This window comes from Sapajus apella, unplaced genomic scaffold, assembly GCF_009761245.1.
Source record: "Sapajus apella isolate SASKATOON/1434 unplaced genomic scaffold, GSC_monkey_1.0 scaffold54, whole genome shotgun sequence".
Classification (NCBI taxonomy): domain Eukaryota; kingdom Metazoa; phylum Chordata; class Mammalia; order Primates; family Cebidae; genus Sapajus; species Sapajus apella.
Window position 1 is genome coordinate 10948111 of NW_022436994.1, and position 24655 is coordinate 10972765.

At 42.9% G+C, this 24655-nt stretch overlaps 1 protein-coding gene across 11 annotated transcripts in view; it reads right to left on the minus strand.

The window, feature by feature from the left end:
• HECW1 (HECT, C2 and WW domain containing E3 ubiquitin protein ligase 1) overlaps nt 1-24655 on the minus strand; it is a 454797-nt gene that overhangs the window by 151902 nt on the left and 278240 nt on the right. For all 11 annotated transcript variants that reach the window (XM_032244417.1, XM_032244423.1, XM_032244418.1 and 8 more), the window contains 2 exons: nt 12918-12993; nt 4408-4577 (listed from right to left, as the gene is read on the minus strand). In XM_032244417.1, the coding sequence (XP_032100308.1) occupies nt 4408-4577; nt 12918-12993 (246 nt within the window). The remainder of the gene's footprint in view (nt 1-4407; nt 4578-12917; nt 12994-24655) is intronic.

The window sequence follows — 24655 nt, forward strand, 5'->3', positions numbered from 1 at the left end:
TAGCAAAAAAAAAAAATATGTTTCAAGTTTGAATTTACAAAAATTGGAAAAGAATCGCATGACTTAAATGCAACATGAACCACAGAAAGAAATGTAGCATTTAAATTACATATTAAAGGATGCTCTTGCACTCAAGTGCAGGAAACTTCAATTGTTTCTCACGGAATGTCCTTTATATATTAGTCAGTAAACACAGAAAACAGGACAGTTTCATTCTTATGCTTTTGCATAGAAATTTGAAGACTTGAACGAATCCTGTAGGAACAGGGTATCATCATTTCACTCACCAAGGTGCAATGTGAGACCCCAAAGCCAACATTAGCTTTTATCTGCAAGGAATAAGGGAACCATGCTAAATGTGTGTGACTAGAGTAGCCCTGCCCAGTTACCATCACTTGTCTGTGCACACCACCAGCTCTAGCCACAGGATATTTTGAAACAGTATGCTAAGTGTCTGTGGGATGCCTTGGTACCTTTGCAAATGCTCTTCCTTCTGCCTGAAAGGACCCTTCCACCCTGAAAAGCATTTTGTCTCCTGGGAAGACCAAGTCCAGTTGCACATCCGCTGGGAAGTCTTCCCTCAGGCCATGGTGCTCTTCTGTTTGTATTCTGCAGTGTTTTGTTCAAACTTTGATTAGCACATTTACTGTGTTGTCTCCTTCCACTCATCTGAGAAGTTTTATCTGTCAGTCAGCTGTGTCCTTTCAGTGACTTCTATTTTTACTACAGAGTAGACATTTAATAGACATTTCTTAAATGAAAGGGAGAGGTTGCGGTCAGTTTGAATATCTGGTATAAATTGTTGATACTCTTCCAGAATTTACTCACAACTGCCTAAGAACAAAACTGTTCACTGTCAGGCTCTAAGGGTAGACTACCTGGTTCAAACACTGGTTTTGCCATTCACCAGCTGTGTGGCTTTGGGAAATTTACTTAACTTCTCTGTGCCTTAGTTTCCTCCCCTTTAAACAAAGATTATAATAGTGCATACCTCATAGAGGTATTGTGAGGATTAAGTGAATTAATTACATAAAATCTTTAGAACACTGCTTGGTATAATAAGCCCTTTATAAATCCCGGATAACCTACTATTAGTAGGTTCCAGGAACTGGAAATACCCAGATGAATTAGAGGTGATTTCCTTTTCTTCAACGTCTTGTGGGAAAGACAGAGGTGGAAATAAAAGAAACCTGGCAACACCATGGTAGAGTCTGTACAAGGAAGTGCTTTTTTCCTTAGGCCTGGGGTAGGGGAATCCAGAAGTGCCCCATATGGGAAGTGACATTTTAGCTGAGACTTGATGGATGGATGGGAGTTGCTGGGTGGATTAGGTAGGATGTGCATTTTAGACACATATAAGTAAAGACAAAATATATGAAAGACATGGCAACGTGAAAGCATGTGGGGCATTTGGGGAGTGGCCTTAGCATAGGTCTAATGTGAAAGGCAGTGGGGAGTGAGGCTGGAGGATGTCACACCGTGCTATTAGCTGGTTTATTCAATACCTGTGTTCAACCACCTTCTCCCCTGCCTTCCCCTACCAGAATCAGAAAAGTGAAACGCTAAGTGCTTCCATCCAGGTGAGGCCATGTGGGAGGTAACAGGGTATTTGCTGGGAAGGGCTTTTCTCCCAGGAAGAAAATGCAAAGTTTTGCAAGGAAAAGGCTTTTATGGCCTATTGCTTTCTTCCTGCCTGGAATTTGGGCTTGAGGCTTTAACAGAGGAGGAGGAGGCCATCTGCTAAGGATGGTGCAGTGGGTAGAGTCCGAGAGCTGGGAGCCTTGGGAGCTCACTCAGCAGAGCCTGGATCACCTCCCACTGGACGTCTTGTTTGTGAGAAATATCAGAGCTGGCCAGACTTCCCCTTGCTTAGAGCCAAATACACCCTTACCTGACATCATGGTAAGCAATGCCTGATCAAAGAAGGGATAGTTCTGCAGTGGAGCTATGACATTGACATTTAGACCCTGGGAAATGTAGTGCAATTTAGGGGCTGAAAGGTCATTTTTGTAGCAACACAGACCTTGGTTCAAACCTCCATTGAGCCAGTTACACACTGTTTAACTTGAGACATCAGTTATCCTCAGCCTGAGCCTTATCAAGGGGACATGTGATGAGGCTGATTTTAGATCAGTAACTCCAACTGCAGCACGTGGGGTGGAAGGGATGTGGCCCAGAGCAGAGGGCTAGGGAGAGTTTGCCAGAATTCTGCCAGAGCAAAATTAGTCATAACCAAAGCTTCAGAAATCATTTCAGAACTTAAAGTGGATTCTCGTTGACATTTTTAGCCAAAATACATTCTGATGGTGCTGGATTTTACAAACGTTCTTTGACACTTATAACAGCTTTATTACTAAATGTCTTAGAATAGGTTCCTCTAAAGTCTTTCAGAAGACGGAAGCCTTTCCCTTTCATACAAAATAAATTCCTGTGGCATCTTATATTATCCCTAGGAATGCAGGGAAGAGTTCAGAAATAATTGATGAGCATAGCTAGGACTGAAGAAACAAATTAAGATTCATTGTTCCATTCTGGCGGTGCTCTCAGTGTTTTAGAATCTGCTGATAACCAATGCTTAGGAGAAAGTTTAAGTACAAGTCTGTTTCCCTCATGTCCACTTCAAAGCTCTAACGAAGCTCTTCTGGGAAGCCTGGGAGAGGGTTAATTAAGCCCAGGAAGGGAGTGCGATGATTTAATAGATAATAAAAAATCTTTGCTCTCCTATATCTAATTATTTTTTCTTGTCAAGGATGCTTAAGAGCTCTAAGTCAGAGATGATCTACTCTGAAAAATAAAGGAAGAAATCCTTGCCAAAGCAAGTTCTTTCGGTGGGAGCACGTTTCCATCAATAATAGGCTGATGGGCCTGGCGCGGTGGCTCACGCCTGTAATCCCAGCACTTTGGGAGGACGAGGCGGGTGGATCACGAGGTCAAGAGATCGAGACCATCCTGGTCAACACGGTGAAACCCCGTCTCTACAAAAACTACAAAAAATTAGCTGGGCATGGTGGCGCGTGCCTGTAATCCCAGCTACTCAGGAGGCTGAGGCAGGAGAATTGCCTGAACCCAGGAGGCAGAGGTTGCAGTGAGCCAAGATCGTGCCATTGCACTCCAGCCTGGGTAACAAGAGCGAAACTCCGCCTCAAAAAAAAAAAAATAATAATAGGCTGATGAGGGTAATGTAAGCTCAAGTGGAGGATAACTGATCTCTCAAATGTATAAAACTTTTAACTGGCCAAGCTGGGGTTAGAACCCAGGTTTCTGTGACTGTAAAACTGTACTTTTAACCTACATTATACTCCACCCACTCTCATGACCTAGGCCTTCCTGACCCTCAACCACATGGTTCGCACGTTATAGCTTCAAGCTCAGGTCTGGCAGGGAGGCAGCCAAAAGGGTAGTGGACTTTATTATTTTTTCTTTTTTAGAGACACGGTCTCGCTCTGTCACCCGGGTTGGAGTGTGGTGGCATGATCCCAGCTCACTACAATCTCTGCCTCCCAGTCTCAGCAATCCACCCACATCAGGCTCTCGAGTAGCTGGGACTACAGGCACGCACCGCCATGCTCAGCAAAATTTGTATTTTTATTTATTTATTTTGGTAGCGACGGGGTTTCACTATATTGCCCAGGCTGGTCTTGAACTTCTGGAGTCAAATGATCCACCTGCCCTAGCCTCCCAAAGTGCTGGTATTACAGATGTGAGCTATCTTGCCTGGCCAAATGAGTGGTGATGACTTTCTGCATATTCTTGAGGAGAGAACTTTGAGGACCCTCCTAACTCATGACTGGCCAAGGAAACACATTTAGGAGTGGAGAAGGGCCTTTGTAGACAACACATGCCACTCAATACTCTAGCAAGCTGCCCAACCCCATGCAAACCATGAAGATGGGATAAACCATTAGGCTTCATTATCTATTTAAATCAAACAATATTTAACCCAACCAGGGATATTCTAGGGCTTACTGATTCACCTATCCCAGGAACCTGATCGTTTTAGAATCTCTGGAACTAGCTAGAAGGCTACATTTAAGATTTGACACCCGTCTCAAGGATCACATGCATGAGGAGAGCTGTGGAGAAACTGGAAGTCTCCAATCACAGCTCTTCTCTTCCTTCTCCACACGAAGGGCAGAGGGAAAGGCCGTCCTGCTCGCATGGGTTCCGAATCAGAAGAGGCTACTGTGTGCAGTGCAATGAGAAGTTTGTTAGTACTGTCTGGAGGGATTTGATCAAGATGCCTGCGTTGCAACCCCTGGAGAACATGGCTCCCTTCTAATACCATGACAGCCACAGAGTGAACAGCAGAGTCCAGGGCTCCACGAATGGAGGGAAGGAGGAAGGCTGGTTCGCAGTCAGCACTTTCACTTTGTAATTTGGGCTTCTTTTCAGGCCCGCAGCACTCACCTCGGCCTGCCAGATGGGGTTCACGGTGTTGCCTATGATCTTGGATCTCCTCTCCTGTCCATGGTGAGGCAGGGCGGGGAAGATGCTGTGCTTCCCAGGCTGGATGGAAATCTTCAGATAAGGGTCTGGATTGAAAAACATCCCTTTCTTCAACCCCATGGCTTGGAAATCTACAAAATAAAGGATACTTTAAATGTTTTAGGGAGGTTAACAACTGGCATTTGGTAACTATACCTTTCATGAAAGGACCATTGGCCCTTATGAACTGAATCGCTAGTGTTACTCAGTTAGGTAAATGGGCTGGGGTGAAGGAGTGAGGGTCACCCCAGGAAACGTGGGTAGCACAGGGAGAGAAAGTTCAACTTTGGAGCTTTGATGGGTCTCTGGGTGTAAAATTCCTCCGCAAGGTGGAGACATTACAAAAGTAAGGGTGGTAGTCTCACAATATATGTGGGCCTCACTGAGTAAGGTGAGAGAATTGGCAGAAATAAAGAGAGGAGAGGATGAAAAGAGCACAGAGTGTGGACAATGGAGGAAAGAACAAATAAGACCTGGCCTCCCTGGGGCTGAGTGCCGTCAATGAGGAGAGCTCTGAGAAACCCTGCTGCCAGGGAGGGAAGGGCTTTGAAAACCGAATTGTTCTGTTTAATTGAAGATATCTGATCATGTACCATTTCATGCTGCACAAGGAGACAGAGACAGAAAGTGTGTGCACAAGATCATTTATGACAATGGTTTATAGCTGTTCTAGGATAATTTGAAATTATTTATTAGAAATATATTTATTAGAAATATATTTATGATGTCAAGGAATATACTTTTTTTTTTTTTTGAGATAGAGTCATCCAGGCTGGAGTGCAGTGCCAGGATCTCGGCTCACTGCAAACTCTGCCTCCTAGGTGTGAGCAATTCTCCCTGCCTCAGCCTCCCGAGTAGCTGGGATTACAAGTGCCCACCACTATGCCTGGATAATTTTTGTATTTTTTAGTAGAGACGGGATTTTGCCATGTTGGCCATGTTGACCAGAGTTCAGTCTGGTCTTGAACTCCTGATCTCAGGTGATCCACCCGCTCTTGGCCTCCCAGAGTGCTGGGATTACAGGAGTGAGTCACCACGCCCAGCCAAAGAATATACTTTTTGAAGCTTTTCTATTGTTGAAGAATTTTTCAAACAAAATTTTTTTACATTTATACACAAGTGAAACAAAAGGAGATAAAGATACACAGGATCAGTGATTCCCAGTCATGGTATAAGTTGTGAAATGTATCAAAGATTTGTTACTGATGAAAAAGCACAGATGTTTTCATATGCATTTATTTAAAAGTTATTTTGAGTTAATCCAAGGCTATCCCCATAATAAAATTATTCCTACTCTCTGGCATGATAATATAGTACTGCTCTGTGAAAGAGCCATATATTCAAAATGGCCCCAAATGCCAAAGGAGCTGAGAAACCAAAGAAGGAGGCAGACAAATCTAGTTTGTCAGTGAAAGGAGATGGATTAGGGAACTTACAGCCAAGCATGGTCCTGGGCTGCAGGAGTCTGGTAGATCTCCGCACAGTTACTTTCCAGGCACAGGGCTTATGTACCATAGGGAAGGGCTATGTAAGCCCTTGCTCTGTGCAAGCCAATGAGAGGCAGCCCTCCAGAACAGGCAGGAATGCTGCATGCATCACAGCCTATTGTTTCTGCCATCACATCAAGATTGACATGTTCTTATACTAGAGACAGTGGATAAAGTAGGAATCGGAGGCATTCGTGGGACTGGGGCTGATCAGAAGTCAGCACAGCGGTTTGCATCCACAATAGAGTCACTTTTGCCCCCACAATTGCCAATGAAAGGAAAAAAGGCAGGAAGTACAAACATCACAGAAATTTGCAAAACCCAGGCCACATCTACTGCAGAGTGTACGGACAGGGGGTCCTCAGCTAAGAACTTATGAAAACTAGAGGAAAAATTATTTCTCACTCCTTTTAGAACATTTTGTATACACAGTTCTTAAGGGTACATAGTATTTAATCATTTGGCTCTATGGTAATTTATTTAACCAAGCCTTAATTTTGAATGTTTATGTTGTCTTCAATATATTTGTAAAGAAATCTTTGTTTGCATTTCTGATTTTGTTATTTAGAATGCTAAAAGTGCACTTCATTGAAAATTAGAGTGATAATATTTACCTAGAAAATTTATTACCTCTAGGAAGTGGTAAAAATGGGAAATATAAATAGATTTGACAGGTAAAGCATTTGCGTGAACAATCTTGCTTTGATATGTTCATTGTATTCTTGGGGCTTTCTAAGAAGGCAACTCCATTATCTACTTTCTGATTATTTCTCCTTTTAAATCCTAAAAAGAAAATCAGTGTTTTTATATTGCAATGTCTCCAATTCTTGAGTTTTCTTGGATTTTATGTTTGTATGCTGGAATACATGCTCACATATTATTTTAAAGTGAGGTGTAAGGGTGGTAGTCTTTGATCCCTTACAGACCTGCGGGTGTTTCTCTTGCCTTCCACATAAATGACAATCTGGTGGACATGGACACCTTTGGTTAAAAAATGCTCCCCTTAGAACTTGTGAAATGGGAGAGTTCCCTGACCCCCCTCACAAGACTTGCAACAAGGGTGTGGCTCATATACTCAAACCCCTTATGGGAGAGGGAGCATGCAGACGGTGCAGGAGCCGGGGTGAGTGCTTTTGGGCTCCAGCCCCATGGTAGCATCTGCGGTGGGTGTCTGTGACTCCTGAAGCCCCAGTGGGTGTGTTACAGTGCTCCTTTAGCTCTGCTGTGTGTGATGGCTTAAGTATTAATCAACTCAGTGCCCTCTTGGTACCTGGATCCTTGTCTGGCACCTGGAAGAATCAGATCACACACCGACTTGAAGGATGATGAATGTAGGGGTTTTACTGATTGGTGGAGGTGGCTCTCAGCAGGATGAATGGGGAGCTGGAAAGGGGATGGAGTGGGAAGATGATCTTCCCTGGAGTTTGTATGTTCCTCGGCCAATCTCCTCTGTGACCTTCCCTAACTGAACTCCTCTCAACATTTGGATGCTCCTTCCCTTCTCTCCTTCTTTGCTGTGCCACTCTTCTGTTGCTTTGCTCTTCTGCTCATCTGCTTGTGAAGCCTGGGGTATGGGGTTTATATGGGTACAAGATAGAGGGGCATGGCGGGCCAAAAGGCAACATTTGGGTGTGAAAACAGGAATGCCTGTTCCGATTTAGGGCCATGGGTTTCCAGGACTGAGGGTGGGGCTTTGGTGGGGAACTGCCCTTTTCTACCCTGTCTCCTGTCCATATCACTTGGTAGGATTTACTTCTTTATTTTGGCATCTCAAAAGACAAGTCTGAGATTAGCACGAGGATTGTTCTTTTGTACATATCATGCATTTTCAGCCCAGATGTCTACTATGGCTATATTTGAAAAAAAAAAAAAATCTTTTTAAATGAGATTTGTCTAGGTGTTGGTCTCTTCATATACATTTCTTTTTCTCAGCACCTGATGGTCTTCCTTAAATATTAAAAATTATCTTCAGCTCAAGAAAGTTTTCTATTACTGTTTCTGTTCAGTTTGTTCAGATTTCTTCATCAAAAACACTGATTATGTGTTGGCTCTGTATGTGCCATTCACCTATTTTTTCCTTATCCTTTTCGGGTTTTGTCCTTCATTGATGCCCTCTGGGAGAGACTCTCAAGTCAATCTGTCATATCACTGATTCCCTTTCTGTAGTGGTGATTGTGCTCTATACTGCTTTTGAAGGCTTTTAATTATATGATTGTACTCTTTAGAGTTTATTTAAAATCTCTTCTTGACTGTGGTAGGCAGAATAATGACCCCAAAAAGATGTTCACATCCTAATCCTTGGAGCCTGTGAATATGTTACCTTATATGGTAAAAGGGACTCTGCAGAGTGACTGTTACATGTAAATTTTTGGTGCCACAAAAGAAGTAGCACTGTAATATAAATTTTATTTTTCTCAGCAAGGCAACTTTACTTTCTGCAGAAAGGGTATTCCCGTTAGCCATCTTGCCATGAGAGGACACTGAACAAAGGAAGCAGGGCCATTTATATCTCACACATCTGCCTTACTGCTGTGTCCTGATTCCATTGGCTGGAACTGGACTTCACAGTCTAGGTTGCATCTGGTTGGCTAACAACTTAAAACTTTTCTAAAGACATGAAGGCAGAGGAGACCAAAGGAAAAGAGGAAGTAACTTGAATGCTTAGAGAAGCAATAACATTTTCAAATAAGGAAGGGGAATAAGCTATTATCTAAGACTTGCCTGGGCTTGCCCAGGCATGTCAGGGCAAATATCTAGGTTAAAGTGTAAGAACTCAGAACATGGGATACACTTATTTCTTTATTATGACTAACAGTTACTTTATTAGCAAAAGCTTTAAAGTAAATTAACCTTTGAAGAAACTATTATTTATTCATAATGAACTAAGAGGAAAGCTTTGAGAAGGAACCTTTTACTTCTTCTTTCCTACAGTGACTAAATTAAGGATCTTGCAGTGGAAAGATTTATCCTAAACTGTCCAGGTGGGTGCGATATAATCACACAGTCCTTGTAAGATGGAGGCAGGAAGAGCAAAGTGAGGAGAAGGCAATGTGATGAGAGCAGAGATTGGAGCAATGTAGCCATGAGCCAAAGAATGCCAGTAGCCCCTAGAAGCTCAAAGAGGGAAGGGATGGATTTACACTGGAGCCCCCAGAAGGAACCAGCCTGGGTGACAGCTTGATTTTAGTCCCTTAAGATTCATTCTGGACTTCTGACCTCCAGGACAATGAGTACATTTGTGTTTTTTTAAGCCACTAAGTTGGTGGCAATTTGTTATAGCAGCAAGAGAAAGCAAATACACTTGACTTTCTAAGTTTCAATTTTTGCAAGCTTCAGAAAACTCCCTTATCCTCTTTTCTCATCTTTGATCTCTTCCTTAATATGCTCTGTACTTTCCTCTATTTTGTTGAGGGTATAAGCGGAAGAATGATAAATACTTTACAGGTATTGATCGACTTATGACCTATGCAACTTACGACCATTTGACTTTACGACCACAATCGCTAGCCACAACTACTCCGTGTCTGGCAGCGCAAACGTTGTCCAGTTGGGCATATGACAGTGCGGACCAGCTTCCGGCAGCACTACCATCTCCGCGTGCACCATTTCAACTGTACATATAGCCTATTCAACTTATGACCAAATCGTGTTACGACCGGTCCACGGTCCGGACCGTGGTCGTAAGTCGAGCACTAGCTGTACTTTTCTTTGGTAGGTGTTTGTCAGTAAAATAGTTGCTTCTTCTCTTGAGTACTGTAGTCTTCAACTTTTTAATAGGGTAGATTATTTTCTCCACACATTCTTCAAGTCAAAATTTCTGCTGTTTACCTATGAGCATACCCTGTAGTCCCAGCATTTGTCCATCTTTAGTGAGTCTGGTTGTCCAAGGGGTTGCTGCTGGAGTCCTTAGCTCTGTTCTTACACTCAGAGCTGACAGCATGGAGAAAATTTTTGATGTTTTATGGGCTTTGCTGATCTTTCTGTCTTGTTTTTCTTTGAGGCATGGAATTTATTTTTATTATTATTTTATTTTAGTCTTTTGAAGCATAGCCTTGCTCTGTTGCCCAGCCTGGAGCACAGTGGCACAGTTAGAGCTCACTGCAGCCTCGAATCCCTTGGCTCAAGTGATCCTCCTGCCCCAGCCCCCTGAGTAGCTGGGACTATAGGTAAATGCTACCATGTCTGGCTAACTTTTTTTTACGTTTTGTAGAGATGGGATCTTGTTATGTTACCCAGGTAGTCTCAAACTCCTGGGCTCAAGCAGTCCTTCTGCATTGGCCTCCCAAAGTGCTGGGATTATAGGTATGAGCCACCATGCTTGGCTGCATACAATTTATTTTGATAGTTTCAGCAGTATTTGCCTTTTGTCCTAGGCAGATACAGTGAACACAACACACGTATACATATCCAACTACTGAGCATTATATGTCCACGACCATTCCAGGCTTGCTCCAATAGCTACTCACTTTATATCCCTAGTCATTTCCCTTTGCTGGGAATTGTTGTCTTGGAATAAATGTTAGAAAAATGATGTGTTTGGGGACTACAGAAGATGAACCAACCCTTCACCTTATAAAGTAGCTTTGTGAATCAAGTTGGGGTGGTGGGGGCCTTCCTCCTCTGGTAGGCCTATGAGCCCATGTCTTCATGGCAGAAGCAAAGTAGAGAAGAAGGAATAGAGACTGTCCCTTCCCCAGCCTTGCCCTGCTCACCCTGCCTGGCATTCCTCTTGGGCTTCAGGACTCGGGCTTAACTGGAGCTTTGGTTAGTGACAATTCCTCTTGGTTTCTGGCACATAGTTGTGCAGTATTCCTGGTTTCTTCTGTGTTTGAAGGTTGGTACTAATACTTGTTATTTCTTAAGCATTTTAACAGCAGTTTCTAGCTTTTGTCCAAGTAGTACAAAATTAGTGAGTTTGAAACCACCATTGAAAAATCATAACCGAGACAGTAAAATAAATCTGACCTAACCAACTCCATCTTGCTTCTAACCTACAAGCTGTCTTTGTTCATTCCTGGGCATAGGTCCAACTTTGGGAGGAACTTAGTTTATGATTTACCTTTGAAACAAAGACAATAGCAGCCCTTTCCTGAAACAAACCTTCTCCTTGCCTGGAGCCTAGACTGCATTTATAAGATTAACAAATTAGTCAAAAGATTATAAATTATGATTTAGGAGTCATGCAGCTGGAGGCTACAAGATTCTGACTACCCCCAAATTGCTCCTGGGGATAATGTTACTATTGTAAAACCTAAGATCAGTGCTTGAGATATTTTGTAGACCCTGTACTTGATGGATCAGCTGGCACCACCTAGGTGGATAAACTGGCTCATCTGATCTTGTGGCCCTGACACGGTAACTGACTCAGCACAAGAGGACAACTCCTTATGATTTCATCTTACGATTTCACAATAGCTTCAACGCCTTATGATTTCACCTCCAACACAACCAATCAGCACTCCCGACTCACTGGCCCCTAGCCGCCAACCTATCCTTAAAAATTCTGATCCCTGAATTCTCAGGGAGACTGATATGAGTGATACTAAAACTCTGGTCTCCTGCACAGCCAGCTCTGTGTGAATTACTCTTTCTCTATTGCAATTCCCCTGTCTTGATAAATTGCCTCTGTCTAGGCAGTGGGCAAGGTGAACCCATTGGGTGGTTACAAGTTTTTTCTTCTTTTTTTTCTTCAGCTTAGACATACACATGCTAATATTGTTAATGGATCAAAACATATTTGCTTTACTGAGCTCATTTAGACTTGAAAAGCCCCAGTTTACTGTGTAACTCCCAAGAAAGCACATGCACTTCATGTCTGTGACCTCTGATTGCTGGCATTCATGGCCTGCAACATCTGCTGATTTGACAAGCTGAGGTAGTAGTTTTCCAATTGTGCTCAATGGAGTCCTCAAGTTTTATGCTGCTGTGTCCCTTAAAGGCTGTTTAGGGTGGGATTGAGTATGTGAAGCCCTGAGCTTTGTATATCACGTTAGCCAGAGCAGCTCAGGTTTTTTAAAATTTTAATTATTTTTTTGTGTTTTGTTTTTGAGATGGAGTCTCACTCTGTAGCCCAGGCTAGTGTGCAGTGGTACAATCTCGGCTCACTGCAACCTCTGCCTTTCAGGTTCAAGTGATTCTCCTGCCTCAGCCTCCCAAGTAGCTGGGATTACAGGCATGCACCACCATGCTCAGCAAATTTTTGTATTTTTAGTAGAGACTGTGTTGGCCAGGCTGGTCTCGAACTTCCAACCTTGGGTGATCAGCCCGCCTGAGCCTCCCAAAGTGCTGGAATTACAGGTGTGAGCCACCATGCCCGGCCTTAAATTTTTAAAATAATTCTGGATTTACAAAAGAGTTCTAAAGATAATACAAAGATTTCCCACATACCCTTTGCCCAGTCTGCCCCATTATTAATATATGATGGTACATTCATGAAAACTAAAATGTTAACTTACTCTTAAATATTAAACTAAAATACTATTAGTTAACAGACTTTAATTGGATTCCACTGATTCTTTTTTCCATGAATGTGCATTTTTGAGTGGCTCAGTTATCTGTTTTGCCAATTGTGCCCCATGTGAGGTTTTTTTTAGACAAAGGGTTGAATAGCTGCTTCTCTTCCCAGGTTTTCCTTACTGTCCTTGTGTCCCTTTGTATGCTCTCAACTACTGCTATGTGGCCCTAGAGGAGAGGTAGAACTGCAGCCTCTGTTCCCATTATCTCAGTGTGCTTTCACATCTCTTACTTCCTAAACTATTATCCTTGTGTGGTCAAGGAGAGTTGGAATGGAACAGATTTAAAGCACATTTTTGCTTTAAGGACTGAGAAACTGAAGCACAGAGAGGTTGAGGGACTTGTAGGTAAGAGCGAAATGGAAGCAGGTGTCCTGACTCTTGGTTGACATTCTTATTATCCCCACAAGACCTCTAGGGGAGCAAAACATACCTGAGAGAGAGAAGCTGATCAGCCTCCGACTTCCTTGTCCTTGGACAGTCTCATCAGAGCCAATGCCTTTAAAAATCTGTAAAAAGAAAGAAAATGGGAGACAAGCAAAACAAGCACTGAAATGGATATTCACACTTCAACACAATCACGCTTCTTCACAGTTATTTTACCAGCTACAGGCAATGAAGACAGTGATTTCACTGGGCAACTATTGATTAAAAGAAGCTTCTAGCAACCTAATGTCTTTCCCAGTAGTAGAGGATCTGCTAGTGGGGGTGATGGGTACTTTTCAGGGAAATGGAAATCAACACACACAATTACTATAATAGAAAAGGCCCTTTGTAACTACTTATGCAAACAATGTCTTTTCACATTCAAATTTGCAAAAAGTATTTATTAAAGCAGGGCCCAAGGCCTTAGATAATAGGTCAATAGATGTTTACTGTTGTAATTATAATGTGTTTCCATTTAGCAAAGTAGAGTGTTGATCTGCTGCATCTCCACTTATTATTATTTAGGGATTTCCAGGAAACTGCTGGGGAGGAGCCTGAACATGGCATTAAGCAGCTCTTCTGAGGTCTCTCTTAATTAAGCAGCTGCCTTCCTGGGAAATTTCAGAACACAATTGTTATATGGATTATCTGCAGTCTAGTAGGTATTTGAAAATAATGTTGCTAAAATGTTTTTTTTCCATCATTGCTCAATATTTAGTAATAGGTCAATCAAAATAGCTAAAGTTTTTGCTTCCATTCTCTTCTAGGAAGGTTTTATTCAGAAATGATTTTGAGAATTTATTTGAAGGCAGAATAACTCTTCCTATTTACCTTCGCATGTGTTGCATGTTTGCAAAAAATAATGTTAAAACTCTGGGTGTTAAGCAAATCCAGTGTCCATTTTTTAGAAGATAATCTGTACTAGGAAAAGAAAAATGAAAATGCCCATAATCTCTTGTTCAGAATCTCATTGTTTGTAGATTATGTGGGTTGAGTCTTTTTCTTTCTTCTCTTACTATGCTTGATGCTGTAAGAGTTGTGATTGGATATGCATATCAACCTGCCTGATATGAGACCAGGAGTAATGATGGGGCATCACAGGGCTCACAGCTTCAGCCAAGAGGAGTACAAAGGGATTATTATTCATCTTTTCAAACTCAAGCAGGTACTCCTGGTGAGCCTGTGAGCTGGGCTGCAGCTTGTGGACAGATCTTGGTATGGCTGCCCTGAGGCCCAACTGTGATGTACATCTCACGGAAACTGGGCTGTTCAGCAAAGGGAGCCAACCAATGTAGTGACATATGGAATAGGATAAGACCACATAAGAGATTGTCAAACTCTTTGACTCATGTCTGTCCCTTAGAGTCTTATTTGATAAAAATCAGAGTAAAACATGGCCAGGTAAGTCAAAACTCTCATGGGTTCTGAAGTGTTATAAAAACTTGAACCTTACATTTGTCTTAAAAATGCCTTTGCCAAATTATGACTGAGACAGTGAAAGAGATCTAACTTAACTGACTCCGTCTTTCTTCTAAATTCCAAGCTGTCCTTGTTCGTCCCTGGGCCTTGGCTGAACTAACTTTGGGAGAAACTTAGTTTATAGTTTAAACAAAGATGGTAACAGTCCTTTCCCAAAGCAGACTTCCTTCTTGCCTGGGGACTGGACTACCTTTGTAGGACTAACATTAGCCACAGGATTAGAAATTATGGTTTAGGAGTCATGCAGCTGGAGGTTGCAAGATTCTGGCCCTCCCTAAACTGTTCCTAAAATCAGTGCTTGAGATATTTTGCAGACCCTGCCTTTGATGGATCAGCTGGCACCACCAAGAACAATAAACTGGCTCATCTGATCTTGTGGCCTTCACTCAGGAACTGACTTACTGTAGGAAGACAGCTTTGACTCCCTATGATTTCATCTCTGAGCAATCAGCACTCCTGGCTCACTGGCTACCTGCACCTCCCCACCCCCGCAACAAAGTTATCCTTAAAAACTCTGTTCCCTGAATGTTCCGGAAGATGAATTTGAGTAACATCAAAATTCCAGTCTCTCTCACAGCTGGCTCTGCATGAATTACTCTTTCTCTATTGCAATTCCCCTGTCTTGATGAATTGGCTCTGTCTACGTAGTGGGCAAGGTGAACCCCTTGGGCAGTTATAGTTTCATTGGAATTCCTTCCTCAGGAAACTGACTCTCAAGTGAGGGACTGAAACTCACCATATGCCCACATCTAGACCATGAGATGTCAGACCCCTCATTCGTCTTCCTTAGTTCCTTAGACCCCTCCTTCATTCCTGTTTTACATTCCTTCCCTGATATATAAACCCCAATTTTAGTTGGTCAAGGAGATGGATTTGAAACTTATCTCCATTCTCCCAGTTAACATCACACAAATAAAAAGCCTTCTTTCCTGGCAATACTTGTTGTCGCAGTGATTGGCTTTCTATGCATGGAGCAATGGGACCTAGAACAAACCTCTGGCATTTTGGTAACAATTAACTTTCTTTATATTGGAGGGCCCTCTCCTTCCTACTTTCTGTTTGTTATTCCCATCGATGGCTGACACTAAGAAATGGAGATCAGCCATCAGCTCAAGAGACCACATCCTCAGAGATCACACTCTTAACTCTGAAGACAGCCAGTCTTCATGGCATAATCAGGGCTTCCAAATTCCTTCACGTTGTGAACTTTTCTTCTCTTGCAAGCCTGTGCCCAGACACAGCTGTGGGAGTTCTCCACAGGCTGACCACGCCACCTCACAGTGCTGTACTGCACCACCAGGACAATTACAATCAATGGCTAAAGCCTCTGGCTCCTAATTCTAACTTAAAAATGTCCACTCCAAACTTGTCTCTTTCTGAGAATATAAGTTCTTTGGGGGAACAACAAAAACTATAATTTTAATAATTATAGTTTATAGAATTATAAGACTAGAGTATGTGTAGTCCATTGTATATTTTTAAAAAGGTGTAGGATTAAACTGCATATTTCATGCTAAGCTGAAATGAGCTCTAACATGCAATGATAACAAAGGATGGTACATTTATTTCTTCCTTTTTAAAGTATACATATTTTGATTCTTCATATTTAAATATTCCTCTGTTGGCATTCAGAGTATTTACAAAGAAAGAAGTGTCTTCATCTTTAAGGCATCAAAAACAGGTCTGTAGACCAAAAAAAAAAAAAAAAAAAAATAAGAAGAAGAAGAAAAAAGAGTATATTTTCCAAACATCATTTAAGTCTCCATGAAATTCTACCTAAATTCTTGGCTTTTCCCTAACATCATTTACAAAGTCATCTAAGCACTACACTGATGACACAAAAATAGAGGGAACAGTAGCCATAATAAACATTTTCCAGGAAGTAAAAATGTTTGCCCAGTCTTAGGGAGTTTTGACATCCTGAATTCTTGCTCAAAATGCATTGCAGAAGCATGTTTGACATTGAGAAATGTGCTGTACTCACAGACTCTTTACAGTTTATTGACTGTGAAAATGACATGAAGACTCAGCCCAAACAGTTTTACCCTGGAGCAATCTGAGGCTGTAGGCCTGTTGTCAGGGAGATGGCTTGTCTTCTCAGGGCTGACAAGCTCACTTTGCTCTGTGGCTTGTCTGATGCCTGACTGCCATTCTAGCTGCTTGGTGCTGGGTCCTGTTGCCCCTCTCCCTCCGCCGAAGCTCTGGCAGTTTCACTGTGTATGTCTTGTACCCAAATGTTTCCACAATAGAGCCTACTTGGCAAATGGTTTAACAGATTCCAAACTGAATCTACTGTGGGGCATAGAAGATTCTGCAGGGTACTGAGAAGCTCTTAGAGTTAAATTAAGGGCTTTTTGGTTAATTCAGATGTCTCTCCAACTCCCATTCTCATTTTCTCTTTACAATTGCCTTTTGAAAAGTTGTAAGCATGAATTCACACCACTGTTGCACACCCCTAAAACTGCAATTCAGCAAGAGAGTGTGAAGACCAGCTCTTTTCACCCTGGCAGGGGATCTTCTGTTTCAGCAGTCTGGAGACTACAGCTCAGTTAACGAGGCTCCCTTGGCCTTTACTCTCCAGCATGTTATTCAAATTCTACCCTTTCTTTGCATAGTATCACTGCATGAAAGATGAAGTGGTTTGCTAAAAATACACAGCAGCAACTAATCACACAGTCATATATGCATGTTGACCTATATCCCCGGTTTTCCAGCCTCCCAGGACATCAGGCCTTCTCAGACAGGTGCCTTCTGTTCCCAGACGTAAGCATCTATGCCCAGGGGCAAAGGTGCCTGCCCAGGAGCATCATTCTACTGAAAATTTTGTGTAAAATTATTTTTATTTTAAAAACAAATATGAAGAATTCTAAAGTTGAATGCCAAATGAGCATGCCTTTTGGAAGGTAAAGAAGGAGATTTCAAAGAACTTTCTAAGCTGCTTCCTGGAATGGCCCAGACCTGGGTTTAATTCCTTTGGGTAAAAACCGGAGCTGCTTCCTTTAATGTACATGGCATTTCCAATAGGAGTGTGGCCATGTTATACTCAATTCCGATGTGATAGCTCCATTTACATAGCCACAATTACTCTCAAGTGATTACAGGGTGATTTCCCCTAAACATGCTGACAAAGTTTGTTTTAGTTACAGAACAATCAAGTCGACAGTGATGTCAGAGATTGAAATTCATTATGTCACTAAGTCTTTATTTATCTGGCCCAGAAAACGTTGATTTGCCTATAAATGAAAAGTACAGGGCTCCATAATGATAATGGAACCTAAAACTGAGGTGAAAATATCATCACATTATCAATAATATCTAAGCTGTGGTGTATTAGTAGCCAAAAGTAGGGAATTATGAGTTTCACTTTGCGTCAGAGATTCAGGGATTTCTCTAAAGTTCAGTATCTTTTACCTCCAAGACAAAGTCTATTAAATATTCAGATAGGCCTCAAAGCCACCTTAAAAGAACAAGAAACAGAAACCAAAAAGCAAATCAATCAAAGGCCCAAGTTCCATTTTCAACTCCAAATCTCTGAGATGTTCAAACAAGCCTATGGTAGTTAAATAAACACATCTTACCCACTTTACAGAGCACTGCTGAGTGCATTTCCTTACTAGACGCTCATTATGTGACTGTCATTCTAACTACTTGCTGTTGGAGGCAGCGCATTTCAAGTTCTCCAACAGAAAGACCTGTAAACTGAAAGGGCAAAGCCATCTTTAGAGGCCTAAACAAAAGAAACATAAGTCAACTGAAGCCTAAAGAAATCTCCCCAACCTCAGGGACACTTGAGATGAAAGACTTAGAAGACGGCCTATTAAAGGGATGGGGAAAACAACACAGTGAGTGGCAATTATGTGCCAAGCAGAGAGCCATTTCTTCCATACACACTATTTTAACTGTTTTTAGGTATCATTCACCCCCACTCCTGCTTACAAATGTGAAAGCAGGAGCGCGCTAAGGACAATTCAATGACTTTGTTCTTGGACCAAACTGAGGATCAGGCTGCTATTACGTGGCCCAATAACTAGATACAGATGAACTGCGGAGGAAGAGAGTTTTTATTTCTGTAACTGGTTACAGGGAGAATGTCTGGAAATTATCACCAGACCAATTCAAAATTGCAAAGTTTTCCAGAACTTATCTACCTTCCAAGCTGTCTGTCTATGTGTAAGTGTGAATTCATCTAAGACATAAGTGATTAACTTCTTTTAATCTATAACTAAGTTTTGAGTCCTGAAGACCTTCTTTCGGAGCCTCTGTAAGTTTACTTAATCTAAATGGGTCTAGGTGTTGGGGTGATTACCCTTGTCTCCTGCTAAATTATAAAGGTTTGGGGAGCTCCTTTAGACCCCAATAAGCTTGTTTGTGGAGGCCTGGGGAGTTTTTTCAGACCCACAATAAAGCTTGTTTAATTCTAAAAGGGTCCTCTTAAGAATTCCTCTGTTATCCTGTCATGCTTCAAGGCCCAGGGAAAGCCTAGGCAAAACTCTTGGTGGGCTCTTTGTTATACTCCAGCCTTTGTATAAGGTCATTGGTTCAATCAGCTTTTAATATTTAACCTAGCTCCTCACTCAGTGCTGGGACAGATGTAATGGAGGCCTGTGTTAGTGAGACCTGGCCTGCCTCAACTTCACCAAATTCACTTGAGATGAACCACTGTTTAGTCTGAAACACTTAAAACAAGAGCTTCAGAACTCACTACCCCCACCCCACAGAGTCTATTAAATCCCTGGGGCCATTTCCTCAGATCTAGCCTGGCTGCTTGCATCTCTTTTGCTCATATTTCGTTCACATGCTGCCCAGGCTGGAGTACATTAGCATCATCATAGCTCAGTGCAGCTTTGACCAGCTAGGCTCAAGTGGTCCTCCCACCTCAGCCTCATGAGTAGCTGGGACTGCAGGTATGCACCACCATGCCTGGCAAATTTTAAGAAAATTTTTGTGGAGATGGGCTCTCACTATATCGCCCAGGCTGGTCTGGAACTCCTGGGCTCCAGTGGTTCTCTTGCTTTGGCCTCCCACGTGTTGGGAGTCCAGGCATGAGCCACCATGCATGGCCCCCCTTTGCTTTCTGATGCCACCATCGCCAAGGTGTCTGCCACCCACCCAGCCCCCTCATTATTTTTAGTATATTTTATTTTGGAATTTCACAGTACTCATAGAGTGTTTCGGCTTCCAGAGACTGCACAGCTCCTGCCTTGAAGATGAGGCACAGGTTCCCCAATTTCAGGGATCTTATGCTAATCACTATGGGGAAAAAGAGAGGGGATGGAAAATGAAGCATTTCTCTTATAGCTTTCATGGTGCAAACTGGAAATAATGAGTTAATTAGGAACGATTTTCTTTACTCTGATTGCTTTCCACCACACAGGCCGGCAAGATTTTAGCACACAGAGTAAATCTGCTTCAGGCAAAGAACTGCTGCCTTTAGCTTACTAAAAGTAATGAGGGGGCCGGGTGGGTGGCAGACACCTGTAATCCCACCGCTTTGGGAGGCCAAAGTGGGAGGATCTCTTGAGGCCAGGAGTTCAAAATCAGCCTGTGCAACACTGTGAGACTCCTTCTCTACAAAAATTCAGCCAGGCGTGGTGGTGCACACCTGTAGTCCCAGCTACTTGGGCAGCTAAGGTAGGAGGATCCCTTGAGCCCAGGAGTTCAAGGCTGCAGTGAGCCGTGATCACACCACTGCACTCCAGCCTGGGTGACAATGAGATCTTGTCTCTTTAAAACAACAACAACAACAACAACAAGGTGAGAAGCAGTGTGCAAATGAAAATGCTAGCTGAGATTAATCAAATAGTAGATTTTCGCTGATGGTTCTTTGGCTATACAGCTATTCTTCTTGGGTAGTGCAGACTGTTCTAAAAGTAAGGACACAGATTGTACCAAGTCCTAAAAAACAGCTGAGTGGCATCTGCTCTAGTGCAGAGGTTCTCCAGCTTTAGCATGCATCAGAATCATTTACAGGGCTTGATAAAACACATTGCTAGGCCCACTCCCAGAAGGACTGATTCTGTAAGTCTGGGGAGGGCTCCGGCAGTCTGAATTGCTAAGAAGTTCCCAGGTGACGCTGATGCTGGTGGTGGAGGGACCACACTTTGAGAAACACCACTCTCAAGGGTCTACCTCTCTTAAATGGTAATGGAATGGTAACTAAACCTCATCAACCCTCAAAACTGTCTTTCCCTGATTTTGAGCATGAGAACTAGGTTCTGGTGATCACTTGGCCCACACAGGCTTTTGTTTTTAGGGTGTAGGCCTGCATCTTCCTCCAGAAACGATGACCTACTCTTTTGCATCCCCATTACTGGCACTTTGGTCCAGGCCCCACTTCTTTCTTGTCTGGATGACCATTATCCAGCCAGGTGTCCCCTCTGCCTGTGAAGGGGTCATCACTCCACTCTGTAGGCCGATCATTCTTATCTGGTTCAAACCCATCAAGAGGTACCCACCTGGCACAGGAAAGTCTGGGCTGTGGGCTGAATGGCACACTGGTGGGTTTTCTTTGGCTCAGAAAATTAATTTTTAACATATATATATATATATATATATATATATATCAGGAGATTCACTTAAAATGTGGATTTTAGACTTGTTAAAAAATCAGAATGCTGGCTGGATGCAGTGTCTTGTGCCTGTAATCCCAGCACTTTAGGAGGCTGAGATCAGGAGTTCCAGGCCAGCCTGGCCAACATGGTGAAACCCCGTCTCTACTAAAAATACAAAAAAATCAGCTGGGCATGGTGGCGCATGCCTGTAATCCCAGCTACTCAGGAGGCTGAGGCAGGAGAATTGCCTGAACCCAGGAGGCGGAGGTTGCGGTGAGCCGAGATCGCGCAATTGCACTCCAGCCTGGGTAACAAGAGCGAAACTCCGTCTCAAAAAAAAAAAAAATTAAAAAATTAGCCAGGCACGGTGGTACACACCTGTAATCCCAGCTACTCGGGAGGCTGAGGTATGAGACTCACTTGAGCCCAGGAGGCTGAGGCTTCAGTGAGCTGAGATTACACCAGATTGCACTCCAGCCTGGGTGAATCTCAAACAAAACAAAAACAAAAAACCAGAATTTCCAGCAGTGAGTCCCTGGGGCTGAGAAATAGCATCCTCTTCTGAAGCATCACATGTCCCCAGGTGTCCTATGACTGCCTCTTTAATTCTAAGCACCCACTGCTTCACATTTGACAATTGTTATGTGGTACACCACTGATGTGTCTTGTAATTAAAATTAGCAAGTTTTTCTAGCCTGGCAATATGAGAATCAATGGTGGGTCTGAAAGTCCGTGGCATTTTAGGTCTGATGACGTGTAATACTAACCTGGCTCCCTAGAAGCTTTTGAATTTGCAGTTCTTGCCCCAAACATTTGACCTAAAAATATGACTCTGGCCATTATTATATTGCACAATAACCAAACCATGTTTTATTCCTTCTTTACAAAGAGATAAACAATTCAGGAGTGGATTTAAATTTCCTGGATGTGGAGTGGATGGATAGCTGGGAGCATTTCCAGAGGTGGTCATAGGCAGGTATACGATATAGTGTTGACAGGCAGCCAGGCTGGAACCAGCACGTCCTTTTCTCTGCCAGCTCCTCCTCTGTCTGTGTTCGGGTGAGGCAATCGATTGCTCTAATGCTCGGTTTTCTCCATCAAATGGAGATTACAATAAAACGTATCTCACTGAGTTCTCCTGAGAACTGAATGACATAATTTGTGTAAAAGTGTCACACATGCTCTGAATCAGGCTAATGTTGTTATTTATATTGTATTTGTTTTTTAACCTCAGACTTCTATCATTAAGAATTATGTTATCTGATTTTTTAATACCTGATTCCTTACTTTACAGATGGAAAACGTGAAGCATAAGCTGGTCAATCAAGGGGCCACGAGGTCACGTAACTGGTCACACCAGACAAATTGGGGCCAGAGCCCAGAATCCTGAACGCTCCATTCACAGTGGAGGAAAAATCTGTTGCCATTTATTAGATCACTTGGTCCAGCTTAGAAGAGTTATAAATATACCATAAGCTAAAAACCAATAAAAAGCATTGGTCTGTGTCTAACACCTATGAATTATCGGTATAGTACATTTATATAGCTTGGAAAGGCTTCCTACGTAAATGTCTTGCTGCTGTTAGCATTTTCTGCATGACTACAAGTCTGTAAAAGACCTGAAGATGGATGGTCCTGTTTCTCTGGTTGGTTGTGGAATGAGATAAACGTACAGGCAAAAGCAAGAAGAAAAGTTCCCTTTGTAAAAAGTATTTAAAACGTACTTTCTCCTTCAAACTCTAGGAAGCTCAGAGTACTTTAATCAGAAAGACACCAATACTGTAGTAGTTTTGATGAATAAAGACCACAGAGAAAGACCTGGATCCTCTAAGACTTAGAAAAAGGCAGAATAGGAAGAGTGATGATGATTCTGTTTCCACACCTTGACTCATTCAAAGCCAGCTCAAAGGAAGCGGCTGGCTGGGGGCTGCGAGGGGAGGGGAGGGAGAGCAATGGGATTGGTGGTGGGGAGAGATCCAGAGGGAGTGGAAGAATGAGGGCTGTTGGTTTCATGACAAGAAAAAGTGGCTGTGAGGAAAAGATGTGGCCAAAACGCAGTTCTGAAAGCTGCCTCAGTGCCTTCTAGGTGGCCGGATCAGGTTTCTGCTCATCCAGACTCTATTTGAAATACACACCTCGGAAAAACAAATGCATTGCCTGGCATGCCACACTCATCTGGATTGATTTAATATGTGGGTAGTCTTGGCCTTATGTTTCTATCCTGTTTTCTAAGGAATTCATGTCAAGCTGCTATTTTAATTATTTTGTAAACAAAACCTGTCCTTATGTGAAATAAAAAAAAAAAAGCAGAGTGCAGTGAGCTTCTGTTAGCTTCTGCACCCTTCAGCTGGCCAAGATGAGGGAGCTGACGGACACACTCCTCCCTCATCTGAGCTCATTTGAGAGCCCATGGACCTGAGATGAGGGCTTACAGCTTGAAATGAAGGGCGACATGGCTGACGCTGGTGGGGAAGTGCGTAGGGCAGAATTTCTGGAAGAGTTTCATTAGAAGACAGGAGAAACAGGCAGTGGGGTAGGAGCATCTCCCTGATTACTTTGGGATCAGGCTGGATCTAGGGGCAAGGGTTGGCAGCTCATACAGGGTCAGCTGTTTGAGCCGGGATAGCACTGCTTCTTCAGGGCTTATGCACATCCCTGGGAGTGGGTTCCTGTATTGTGTGGGTAGTTAGAAACTCTGGGCTGAGTTGGGATGGCTTGGCTCTTCTCTTTCCTCCTCCACCTTCAACCTCTAAATACCAGGAGGCCTGGGGGACCCTTCTGAGCCTTTGCAGCAGGCAGGATTCTAAGATTGGCTCCAAGATTTACTGTAGGAAAATCAGTGGTATATGTGCCCAGGGACTGTGCATTACTCAGGGATTAGGATGGCTGACTTTAAGAAAAAGAGATTATAAGAGTCTGACTTAATCACACAAACTCAATCTGGGCCTAGAGGTCAAAGAGAGAGAGGAAGCCAAAGATTCAAGGTGAGAAGGGTTTGACATACCATTGCTGGCTGGAAGATGGAGGGGACCATGTGGCAAGGAATGTGGGCAGCGTGAAGAACCCACGGTGGCCCCTGGCTGAGTCAGCAAGGAAACAGGCACTTCAGTCCTAACCACAAGGAACTGAATCCTGCCAACAAGAATGAGCTTGAAAGCAGGCTTTCCCATAGAACTTCCAGATGAGAACTCAGCTTGGCTGACATTGACTTCAGGTATTTCACCTTGCAATAGACTGAGCAGATAATCCAGCCATACCGCCCAGGACTTCTGACCTATATACCTGTGAGCTAACTTTGTGATAATTTGTAACACAACAAAATAGGAAATGAATATGACCTTCTTTAAGCGATTTCCTTTATGACCCAAAGCTCATTTTCAACATATTCTTTTGCCTTGGGAGAAATATCTGCCTGATTGTAGAACCAACAGCAGTTATATTTCTCCTGGGGAACTGTGACCAGTCTTCATTTTCTGAAAAACCGCAAATTGTGCAAGTGGCCTTGCTCTTCTGTTAGAATGGAGATCAGCCCTCCACCCCAGCTCTCTGAGGGATGGCTCTGCCGTGGTATGGAGGCTGCCCTAGGCTTTACTGAGACCATGTGAGTCAGACGGGGTGGGGAGTGGGTGGGACCTGGACATCTGTCCTCTTTAAAGCGCCCAGGTGAGTCCAGTGTATACTCAAGGATGTGAATCACAAAATTGGAGGGCATAAG